At 41.7% G+C, this 12,910-nt stretch overlaps 1 protein-coding gene across 12 annotated transcripts in view; it reads left to right on the top strand.

Annotated features, from left to right (window-relative positions):
* Positions 1-12,910, top strand: part of CLEC16A (C-type lectin domain containing 16A) — a 377,291-nt gene that overhangs the window by 299,018 nt on the left and 65,363 nt on the right. For all 12 annotated transcript variants that reach the window (XM_033914729.1, XM_033914726.1, XM_033914722.1 and 9 more), the window contains one exon: positions 2,686-2,853. In XM_033914729.1, the coding sequence (XP_033770620.1) occupies positions 2,686-2,853 (168 nt within the window). The remainder of the gene's footprint in view (positions 1-2,685; positions 2,854-12,910) is intronic.

Genomic DNA, 12,910 nt, shown 5'->3' with positions numbered 1-12,910 from the left:
CCTCGGCTGCCCTGAGCGTCTGGATTTGGAGGTGCTGAACCTTCTTCACATTTTAAGCGGGCATCTGTTCACCTCTTTACAGATGATGATCTGACAGAGCTCCATTTAGATGTTCCACCTTCCTATTCCCTGGCTTCGGTCCTGGACTATTCTCCTGGTCCAACCTAGATTTAGCCATCCTGCAGGGATAATCGAAGGTTTTACGAGACTTCCTGAACAGAACTTACCATATATATTAGAATATAATTCGATCCAAATATAAGTCAAAACCCCCCTTTTCCCCTCAAAAAGGAGGAAAAATGGTTGACTCGAATATAAGTCAGGCGGCTTAATATTCAAGTGCCCTGCCCTGTCAGGCTCTGCATCCAGCCCTCTTTCCTCCCTCTCCTGTCAGACACAGCACCTAGCTCCCTTCCTGCCAGGCACTACACCTTTCCCTCCCTCCCCTGTGAGGCACTGCACCCAGCACCCTTCCTTTTTTCACTCCCGCCCTCCCTCCCCTATCTCTGCACCCTTCATTCCCTCCCCTGTCAGGCTCTGTATCCAGCACCCTTTCTTCCCTCCCTCCCCTGTCAGACTCTGCACCCAGCACCCTTCCTTTCTTCCCCCGTCAGACTCTGCACCCTCCCTCCCAGGCTCTGCACCCTGTCCTATCCTCATACCTCATCTGCCGATCTCCGGTGGAAGTGCAGTGGGCAGGAGCAAATTTTCTGAGTTTCTGTCCCGCTGATAACCAGCTGCCGTGAATGGAGTTTCTTCGGTCACTGAGCAGCACAAGCAGCAGCGTGATTTGGTGCTGCTGCTCGGTGCTGAACGGCTTCCTTACTGGCTCCTGCGAATTCCTTATGAATCATACAAGCTAACTTGTAGTGAATTCTTTTTTTCACTGGTAACCAATGTAGTTTAAGCAGTAGAGGACTATCCCTCTCCAAACGGCGGGATCAAAGAATCAGCCTCTGCACAGAATTTTGGAGCATTTGCTGTTGCTTCAGTTCCTTCTCTGTAATGCCATAGTAGAGGGAGTTGCAATAATCTAGATAGGGCAGTAGGACAGCTTGCGCCCCCTTTTTAAAGCTGTCTTGGGTTAGGACCAACCTGACTGTTCTCAGTTATCTTAGTCTGAAGAAGAACTTCCTTATCAAGGATGTGGTCTGGTCTTTGAAGGACAGAGAAGAACCTAAGCTAACTCCTAGAACCTTAGTGGAGTTCATTATCGTGAGCATGTCACCTGTAAGTAGCATCAGTTCCTTGCAAGGTAGTTGGATGTAGTCCCCGAACCAGAGCACCCTGGTCTTTTGTTTGTTGATCTTAAGGAAGTTGGTCTGAGTCCACGTACTCAGGTTTTCAACAGTAGCCTTCTTCAGCTTATTCCCCCTCCATTTGTACCCTTCCCATCTTTAGCTATCTAGTTAGCCCAATGTCTCTCAAACTTTCTCGAGCCGGGGCACACTAAAGATAGTGGCCATGGCTTGAGGCACCCAGAAGTGCGCGGACGTCGCCGTGATGACATCACGCATATGCATGACATCATCCCGTCGACATCCGTCCATGTGCAGAGGCCCTCCAGATGGGCTCTGAGATGCCAGTAGGGGGTGCTAGCAGGGAAGAGGGCCAGAGAGAAGGAGAGGCACTGGTGCCAGCTGATTGCCTACAGCAGTGTTTCTCAACTACTTAAAGCTAAGTCTAACAAATATCAACTGAGTACCCCAACTCCCTAGGCTCACCCAAGTTCTGCCCCATATCCCATCCCCTTTACTAATTGTAATGTAATTTTTTCCATTCATTTTTCATATACACACAATATACACAGCAAATATAAATTCTCAAAACAGACACATTTCGATCAGTATATTGAAAATAAAATCATTTTACCTACCGGTGATCCTTTGCAGGCTGCTGTAATTAGCTTTAAAGGTGAGACCGGGAGGCTAGGGGGGAAGCCGGAGGACGCTAGAGAGAAGGGGGAAATATGCAGGTCTTTGGTGAATTGGGCAGCACTGGCGCTGTACCGCAAGGGAAGTCAGCTGGCAGGTGCCTCTCTTCCTCCTCGGTGTGCTGCGTCACACTTGGAATCTCAGGAGGCACGCTAGTGTGTCTTGGCACAGTTTGAGATACACTGAGTTAGTACCATATCTCACATCAAGTATAACACTACGTTTTAGAATAAATAAATCTGTGTCCAGTAGCTGTGATGATAGAAGGAACCATGGAAGTGATAATGGAAGTAGGCTTATTGGTCAGTTGTGCCATGGTCTCTCTTTTTTTACTTGCATTTTTTTTTTTTTTGTTTTGTGTCTGATGTTTTCTTATATTAACTTATTTCTTTGTTTGACTTGAGTCTGTTTATTGTGTAAGCTGCTTTAATAATATGGCTAAAAGGCAGTTTATTAAAATCTGGTATTACTGGAAGGTATTTTCTGCAATTCCTTATCAGGATTTTAATTCTGCAGAAGTTACTGTGCCTGCAGAATCCTGGAAAACTGGGAACTGTGCTTAATATGGGAGCATCATACATACAAAGTGACCATATTATGCATATTCAATGTTGAGACTTCAGATAAAGAGAGAGAGAGAGTGTTGATGAGGAAGAAAATTCTATGACAATTTGTGATCAAGCAAAACTGACTAATATTTGCACACATGGTTTCGTCTATGTATTTAATATGCTTTTTTTTGTTGTTGTAGTTCTTTTGGATCTTCCAGTCCAACCTTCCACAGAAGTGATGGGTTTTGGCCATAACTCTGCCTCTGCATCCCAGCATCTGCCTTTCAGGTTTTACGACCAGTCACGCCGTATTAATAGTGATCTGACTGTGCAACGGTCAGTTTTTGCATCAGTTGACAAGGTTCCAGGTAAGATATAATTTCTAATTCTACAGGTAGAGCTTAGATTGTGAGCCCATGTGGGCAAGAAAATGTCTTATCTTGCTAAATGAGACTGAGTTTGAACTAACATTTAGAAAGGGAATATTATAAATCTTTAAAATAATTGTAAAAGTCCTCTACTCACAGATAAAATTATGTTTTAATATAATTAACATTCCTATGTAAAATATATTGATACCAATAAGGACATTTTATTTAGGCTGCAAAATGTTCTCTGAATCTGATGACTATAAGAACTAGAGACTGGTCAACTTATAAATTTAAGTGCCAGCATTATCCGTTTAACTACTGTTACTGAATAGAGACACCTGATTGACAACTGTTTAGCCTCATTTTAAATGCATGACTTATCTGTTTAGTGGCTGAATAATTAGAGTGGATGCCAATATTTGCACACTGATTTATGCTGGGTACAGAGCCTGGCAGGGCATGGCACTTCCTTAACTTGCACCAGTAAGCAGCAGATGGGGTAAACATAGAAACATAGAAGATGACGGCAGATAAGGGCAATAGCCCATCAGGTCTGCCCACTCTACTGACCCACCCTCAAGTCTACTATCCTAGGGATCCCACTCCTGGTGACAGGTTCCCTTGGCTTAACCCTCTGAGGGATCCCACATGGGCATCCCATTTGCTCTTAAATTCTTGCACACTGTTTGCCTCGATCACCTGCACCGGGAGCTCGTTCCAAGGATCAACCACTCTCTCGGTGAAGAAATATTTCCTGGTGTCGCCATGAAATTTCCCGTCCCTGAGTTTGAGCGGATGCCCTCTTGTGGCTGAGGGTCCTTTGAGAAAAAGAATCTCTTCTTCCATCTTGATACGGCCGGTAATATACTTAAACGTCTCGATCATGTCTCCTCTCTCCCTACGTTCCTCGAGTGAGTACAGCCACAAATTTTTCAGCCTTTCCTCATACGATAGATCCTTGAGCCCCGAGACCATCCTGGTGGCCATCTGTTGCACTGACTCTACTCTCAGCACATCTTTTCGGTAGTGTGGCCTCCAGAATTGCACACAGTATTCCAAATGAGGCCTCACCATGGTTCTGTATAATGGCATTATGACTTCAGGCTTCTGGCTGACGAAACTCCTGCGGATGCAACCTAACAATTGTCTTGCCTTAGATGAAGCCTTCTCCACATGATCAGCAGTTTTCATGTCTGCGCTGATGATCACTCCCAAGTCTCGTTCTGTTGAAGTTCTAGCTAAGGTCTCACCATTCAAGGTGTAAGTTCTGCACGGATTTCTGCTGCCGAGGTGCATGATCTTGCATTTCTTAGCGTTGAAGCCCAACTGCCAGGTCGAGGACCAAAGCTCCAACAAATGTAGGTCCTGTGTCATACTATCGGGTGAATTGCCGTCTCTCACTATATTGCATAGTTTGGCGTTGTCAGCGAATAATGTTATCTTACCTTGAAGCCCCTGAGTTAGGTCCCCTATGAATATGTTGAAAAGGAGCGGGCCCAAGACTGAGCCCTGCGGTACTCCACTGGTCACCTCCGATGTTTTAGAGAGAGTACCGTAAGGAACTTGTTTGGGAGGGCGGGTGGGTGGATGCCGCTTCCAGCACGGGGGTGCGATGTGGTTCTCGGGGGGGAGCATTTGCAGGTGGGGGGTGCGATGCCGATTTGAGCGGGGAGGGGGGGTGATGGAGCAGCGCCGGTAGCCTCGGGAGGAGAGGAGGAGGTGGTGGAACGTACTATGCTCGTAACATGCTTCTGGAATGAACTATGCTCGTAAACCAAGGTTCCACTGTATACTGAAATCTTATTTTCAAAAAAAATCCCCCCACTTTATTTTGTATTTATCCAGTCCAGATTTTTCCGGATGTGGCTAGACCTACACAGATGTGTCGAAGAGAATTCATGAAACTGAAAGAATAACTGAGTTAGGAGTTTTCTTCCTACAGTTCCCCTATAAATGTGTAGTAACTTTAAATTCCACAAAATACACTTATTTACTTTAATCCTTCCCAGTTTGAGAGGTTATTGCTTGAAAAGAGGGATCTGTTAAGGGGTAATGGAAGGGTGGAATTGGATTAGTTTAAGAATATAAATGGATCCTTGTTTAGGGGGACTTATTTAAGAACATAAGAATAGCCTTACTGGGTCAGACCAATGGTTCATCAAGCCCAGTAGCCCGTTCTCACGGTGGCCAATCCAGGTCCCTAGTACCTGACCAAAACCCAAGGAGTAGCAATATTCCATGCTACCAATCCTTGGCAAACTTGAAACCTAACTTGAAATGTCTTTCTCAATAACAGACTATGGACTTTTCCTCCAGGAAATTGTCCAAACCTTTCTTAAAACCAGCTACGCTATCTGCTCTTACCACAACCTCCGGCAACGGTTTCCAGAGCTTAACTATTCTCTGAGTGAAAAAATATTTCCTCCTATTCATTTTAAAAGTATTTCCCTGTAACCTCGAGTGTCCCCCTAGTCTTTGTAATTTTTGACGGAGAGAAAAATCGATCCACTTGTACCTGTTCTACTCCACTCAGGATTTTGTATCTCCCCTCAGCCGTCTCTTCTAAGCTGAAGAGCCCTAACCTTTTTAGTCTTTCCTCATTTAAGAGGATTTCCATTTCTTTGTTGATTTTTTTTCTGCGTGGTTATTTATTTAATTACTGCTCATACATGTGAACTATCATTTCCTGTATTTCATTTTGTGTGAAATACGTATAATATAAAATGCAAATTAAAAAAAAAAGACTAGCCTTATTGGTTCAGACCAATAATCCATCTAGCCAAGTATCTTGTTTACAACAGTGGCCAATTCAGGTCACAAGTAACTGGCAGAATTCCAAATAAAAGGAAGATTCAAGTGAATCTTCGCGTGACTATATCATCTATGATCTCTTATTAAACTAAAACTATGTCAGTTCTCATTAACAGACAAGGCTACTCGTGCTACAATATAGGATAATAAATAATCATACCTATTTATATTGCTTTTCTGTAGTGATTATTAAAGGGTTATATTTAGTTTCTTACGTGTAGAAAGAACTCAAAAGCTAGACAAATGAGTTTAAGTTGCTGCTGAGTTGTGCTGTACAAAGACAGATGATAAAAAAAACTGATAACCAGTCTTTTCCAAATAACTCATAAGTTACTGGCTGCTCCCCAAGTTTCTAGCCATTCAGGAACAGAGAAACAATGAATAGCCATAGTACAAAGTAGATTGCACCGGGGGGAGGGTGAACAAGTTATTGTCCTCTTAAAGTATATTAAAAAGAACTGAAAAGTCACTGAACTGGTGCTATGTGGAATAAGAAGTGTGCCGAATCTATTGTATGTGGAATTCACATGTGAATTCCCACTGTAGCGCCTTGTGACCCTGCAAAAGTCACTTAACCTCCATTGCCCCAGATACAGAACTTAGTACCTGCATATAGTACAAGTAAATCAAAAATCAAAGGCTTTTGTTAAATTATGCAATAACTGGAATAGAGCTAGTGAAATGCAACATACACACTCATACGTTGCCTGTTGGATAGGTCGTCCATGCACAGTGCAGCACTCGGCCTTTAGTTGTGCAGCAGCCACAAGTTCAGAAAGATGGATACTCCACTGCAAGACTGCACCAAAGAATAATTTCAAAAGATTATTGAAAAGATATCTTTTTTTGTAAGATGAAGTATGGGAATTGAATTTTAGGTTGTATGTTTGAGCACTGGTCGCTTTCTTGCTTTTTCATTTTTGTGATTATTCTGTTATTTATATATTGTTAATTTTTTGATTATGTTGTGACCTTTTATTTATTTGTGATACAGATAAATAAACTATAAGTGTGCAGTAGTGCGCTTTCTCTGGGCAGAAGAGTGAAACCTTTGAAAATGCACCGTCAGATATTGACTCGGTATAGACATAGCACCATGAGTCAACAAAAGGTTTATGAGTGGGTAACAAGGTTTAAAGTGGGAAAAATAGGTGTAACTGACAAAAGTTCATCTGGTCACTCATCGACATTGCGCACGCAAGAGCACATTGACAGGGCTGATGGCTTGATTAGAGACGACCGATGGATAACAGTGTCTCAGTTGGCTGCAAATTTGGATATCAGTTATGGATCTGCATTTTAACCATAAAGGAAAGTCTGTGCACAACGGGTTCCCAAACAGCTTACTGATCTGCACAAGCGTGTGGAGGTTGCAGCCCAGTTCCTGAGACGGTATGAAGAAGATCCAAGTTTTCTGGAGAGAATTGTCACTGGTGACGAAACATGAGGGCATAACTACGACCCGGAGAGCAAAAGACAAAGTATGGAGTGGAGAAGCCCTCCTCCAAGAAAATAATTTTAACCTTCTTTTGAGAGAAGAAGGAGCCTATTCTGGTGCATTTCAAAGCACATGAGCAAACACTGAATAGTGAAAATTACGGTGCGTTGCTGCGAAATGGATTTAAACCTGCAATTTGCAGTAAGAGAAGAGGAATGTGTCCAAAACAGACTTGTTGAACCGTGACAATGCACATCCCCCTAAAGCAGCAGCGATAGAAGAGAGTGCAACAGCTTGGGTTTAAACTAGAGAATGACACGGGAGTACATTTTTCTCCGTCCCCGCAGGAACTTAATTTCCCCGTGAGTTTTGTCACTGCCCCTGCCCCTTTCCTATAAGCTCTGCCTTAACTTCACAAGCCTTGAACACTTATGATTTTAAAGTGTTTGAGGCTTGTGCAGATGAGGACGGAGCTTAGGCATTGGTGGAATGAGGCATTATGACATCACAATCTGAGCTCTAGAATGTTGCTACTTATGATTTTAAAGTGTTTGAGGCTTGTGCAGATGAGGACGGAGCTTAGGCATTGGTGGAATGAGGCATTATGACATCACAGTCTGAGCTCTAGAATGTTGTTACTTATGATGTTAAAATGTTTGAGGCTTGTGCAGATGAGGACGGAGCTTAGGCATTGGTGGAATGAGGCATTATGACATCACAATCTGAGCTCTAGAATGTTGCTACTTATGATTTTAAAGTGTTTGAGGCTTGTGCAGATGAGGACGGAGCTTAGGCATTGGTGGAATGAGGCATTATGACATCACAGTCTGAGCTCTAGAATGTTGTTACTTATGATGTTAAAATGTTTGAGGCTTGTGCAGATGAGGACGGAGCTTAGGCATTGGTGGAATGAGGCATTATGACATCACAATCTGAGCTCTAGAATGTTGCTACTTATGATTTTAAAGTGTTTGAGGCTTGTGCAGATGAGGACAGAGCTTGCAGGAATGGGGCAGGGGCAGGGACAGGGACAGGAAAAGGACTCACGGGGACGGAACGGGAAAATGAGCTCCCGCAGAGATGGGGAAAAATTTGTACCCGTGTCATTCTCTAGTTTGAACATCTTCCACATCCTCCTTAAAGCCAGGATCTGGTGCCTAGTGATTATCTTCTGTCTACCGAAGGAGACGGTGTAAGGTTGCAGATTTACCTCTGATGATGAAATAAAGGAAGCAGCTTCAGGAGCATCCGAAAAACTTCTTCTCTGCAGGAATGCAGAAGCTAGTCGTTTATTTTATTTATCCATTTATTTAACCCGTGCTCCCAAAAGACCCGAGAACAAATGCATCGTCTTGTATGGGGACTATATGGAAAAGTGATATATTCAGTTACTCACAGTTACTTCTATTGAGCCATTAAATGTATTTTACCTTTACTTTTTGATTTACCTTCCTATATGTAAATTGCTTTAATTGTACCCACAGAAAGGCGGTATATCAAGTCCATGACCCTTTACCCTTTATACTAGGACAGGGGTGGGCAATTCCGGTCCTCGAGAACCACAGGGGCAGGCCAGGTTTTCAGGAAATTCACAATGAATATATCTGAGATGAATTTATATGCACTGCCTCCTTGAGATGCAAATCTATCTCATGAATATTTATTGTGGATATCCTGAAAACCTGAGCTGCCTGTGGCTCTCAAGGACTGGAATTGCCTGCCCCTGTACTTGGGCATCTTTAAACCCATGTGCTGAAATAGTTCATTCCAAGGGCACTCACTAGCTCTACAATTCAGATTTGACTTGCAAAATCAAAAATTGAGTTCCAAGCAAAAACTAAAAAAATCATTTTGAATGGATACCCACAGTAAATCTGAAGTCCATATATAACAAAATCCATAACGCTCACGTGCAGAGGTGCAACAGCACAGAATATTTAATCCCTTAGCACTGGATTTCTGATTGGTATTTTATGAGCAGATTATAGTACCAAAATACAGTCAAACCTCGGTTTGTGAGTGTTTTGCAAGTCAAGCACAACGCTCTAGCAAATCTTGCCTCGCAAACCGAGCATTGACTTGATTTGCGAGCCCCCACCCCCGAGAACCGGCATCGGCTGCTCTCCCAAACCCTTACCGCGATCAGGCACCAACCCCAACCCACAGGACGTGCCGGTGCCCAAAAAGCCTGATTCTGCTGGGCCTCGAGCATCTGCGCATGCTGTAGGCCTTCCGACGAAAGCGGGAGCCAGATGGAGGGAGAATATAGCGCTGTGGTTAAAGCTACAGCCTCAGGTTGTGCGTTCAAACCCACTCTGCTTCTTGTGACCTTGGGCAAGTCACTTAATCCCTCCATTGCCCCAGGTACATTAGGTAGATTGTGAGCCCACTGGGACAGACAGGGGAAAATGCTTGAGTACCTGAATAATTTCATGTAAACTGTTTTGAGCTCCCTTGGGAGAACGGTATAGAAAATTGATTAAATAAATAATAATTCAAGAAAGCATGGGACAGGCACGTGGGATTCCTTAGGGAAAGGAGATAGTAGATGCTGCAGATGAGCAGACTGAATGGGCCATTTGGCTTTTATCTGCTGTCATATTTCTGTGTTACACACAAAACTCAGTATTTCTTATAAGCATGTTAGAATGCAACAGGAATATAGTTCTTGTGTACTAATTCCTGAACTAAGGGGAACATAATTTTTTTGAAAGTGTGTCTAGCATAGTTGTCACATTGCTGTACTTAAGAGTTGGTCTGAAATATTGTTGTTCTCAAATAATTTCACAAATTGTTCTTGGCCTCTCACAGTTAACTCATTAGCTTGCATTGTAATTCTCAGTATTTTAATGTAGGAAATATTTTTAGGGAGTAGGCTGTTGAAAGCTTTCAATGGATATGCTCCTTGACTTATTCCTCAAAGAATCTGTTATCCCTGTAAGGAAAATGAACTCCTCTTCCAAGTACTTATCTGAAGAGATAATTGCCATGGCTGGTAGTAAATATACAAGATCAGATGTAATTCAGTCACTTCAGTGGCTGATTAATCTACTGTCTTTAGGGAACACTCATTATATATGAGCAACTCATTTACTAACTGTTAAAGCCTACTAATAGCCCTGTGAAAAGTGGTACAGTGAGTGCAGTTAGCACATGTTGTATTAACTCCCTAAATTCAGAATATAGTTAGAAAGTACAGTTTTTAAATAAGTTGTAGCAATAGAACAGTAATTTCCTTATAGATAAATATTATGTTCACTTTAAAATTGTACAAAAATAATCTTGCTGATTATTAAAAAAAAAATGAACACAAAGAATGTTGACATTTTAATTTTGCGTCATATCTTATTTAAATATATTATTAAGAACCTCTGGTTTCCTTTTACTAAGGTGCATTAATGGATTTAGCATGTGCTAAATATCTAATTAATCTTCCATTTGTGAGTTGCACAAACCTATACAAGCTCAAGGCGACAGATCAAAGAGGAAGTGGGAAAGTAGAGGGGGGGGCATGGAGAAGCAAGGGGAGGGGCCTAGAAGTAGGGGGTAAAAATACAGAAGCTGAACAGTTAAATGTCAAAGAGGTGGGTCTTTAGGTCTTTACTGAATGCGGTGTAGTTTGTCTCTTTCCTGATTGCTTCTGGGAGGTCATTCCAGGTTTTTACACCCAGATAAGTTAGCATAGAGTGGAAAATTTGCTTGTAGTGGAGGTATTTTGTGGATGGCAGGTTTAGTTGAATTCTGTTAAGGATTCTTCTTGATGTCGACCAAACAGTAGAGAATAGTTGGATGAGAGGGGCTGCTGAGTTTCCATACAGAATCTGGTGTAGGATCCATGAAGTTTTGAAAATTATTCGGGATGATTTTGGGAGCCAGTGTAGTTGCCTGATGAAGGTAGTGATTGAATCATATTTCTTTAATTTGTAGATTAGTCTAACGGCTATGTTCTGGATGAGCTGCAGTTTGTAGATAAGAATGGTGCTGATGCCAAGGTAGGCGGATTTGCAATAGTCCAGTTGAGGTAAGACCATCATCTGAACGACCAGATCAAAGTGATGTGGGTGGAAGTACGGTCTTGTGAGACGTAGTTGACGCATAGTGTAGATGGTCTTTTTCTGAAGGTTAGAGATTTGTGGTTCCATTGTGAGAATGTCATCTAAGATGCAGCCTTGGTGGATTTTTCCATTATGAGAGTGATGCCTGATGAAAGAGTGAGGTTCGATATGACGTTCTGTTGTGCGGTGCGGAAACCAATGGCTTTGGTCTTGGTGGCGTTCAATTTTAACTTGTTGTTCACTGCCCATGTTTGGATTTTATCTATATTGTTTGAGATTTTTTCTGCAATATTAGGATGGTTATTGGTTATGGGGAGGAGGAGGAGGATGTCATCGGCATAGGATAGTACAGTTTTGTCTTCCACACCTTAGCAAAAGGAGCTCTTAGTCTTACTATAAATAATTTTCTATTTTCATTTTCCAGTTTGTGAGTTTTCCTGTCAATATAATTTTGCAAATTTCTCCCAAAAATGTGAAAACCATAGCACAATAAACTAACCTAAACTATTCATTCCCACAAGCAAGTTTCAAGTTTCAAGTTTATTAGGATTTTATATACCGCCTATCAAGGTTATCTAAGCGGTTTTTACAATCAGGTACTCAAGCATTTTCCCTCTCTGTCCCGGTGGGCTCACAATCTATCTAATGTACCTGGGGCTATGGAGGATTAAGTGACTTTGCCTGATGAAATACCACTAATAATCTACAGTAATATCAGGTGACACATAGATAAGAGGAAATGACCAGAGTTCTGGTGATTTTGTTCTAGTGTAATTCAAAGAAGTTGCCTCTCATGACATTTACAATGAAAACTGTGGTTGTACCAAGTATGTGTTTTATCAGTAGCATACATTTCATTTATTTTTTAAATTTGATGTATTTCTTGGGGCATCAAGACAGTCCACAATCCAAATGGAAATATACATCATAAAACCATTAGAACATTAAGGGAAATTCTATAACTAGGTGCTTGAAGTTAGGCACCTCTGTATGTGTGTGTATATGTGTGGCAAAAGGTATAACTTTAAGTGCACTAAATATGGTCTATAAGGGAATTCATAAGTTCCATAGCCTGCAATTGTAAAGGAGGCTTACGTATGAATAGCCACTATGGCTAGTCTTATGTTTTTATATGGGCAGAACATGAATGGGACATAGGCGTGTTTCCCATTACACATGCCACCCAGAGAATAGTAGAAGTTACATCAGCTCTAGGACTGGGGTAACTACGGAAGCCTAAATGTGCCATTTCTAGGTTATATTAGCATTCTTGGAATTTGGGCACCCAGATGCTGCTTGCGTGACATTAAGGGCACCTACAAAGATATGTCCAGTTCTAGAATTGCCTCTGTTGTGTATATATAACTTTAAAATAATGTTAAAAAAAAATAGCTCAGCAACCCTTTTTAGCCACATTGTAGTGGTTCCCGTATATAATTATTGCATCATTTGCAGTGGTCTTGAAAATTTATCCTTTCTGAAAGAACAATATAGAACTTTGAAAGAAGAGTTATGATGTCCATTTGTTGCTTCTTGTTCAATAATGAAGGCAAAAATATTCAGAAGTTCACAGAGATATGAGATCTGTCGGTATTTTTGTACTTAGACATGCTTTGTGCCTTTTTTTTCCCTGCATGAAGGGATAAGCATGGAAAACGCACACACATATACATATAGGAGGGAATTCTATAAAAGGCACTCAAAATTCAGCGCTGGAAAAAACTGGTGCTTTTTGTGTGCCCTTAATAGA

Source organism: Geotrypetes seraphini, chromosome 11 (assembly GCF_902459505.1).
Source record: "Geotrypetes seraphini chromosome 11, aGeoSer1.1, whole genome shotgun sequence".
Taxonomy (NCBI): domain Eukaryota; kingdom Metazoa; phylum Chordata; class Amphibia; order Gymnophiona; family Dermophiidae; genus Geotrypetes; species Geotrypetes seraphini.
This window is presented reverse-complemented; position numbering and strand designations above follow the sequence as displayed.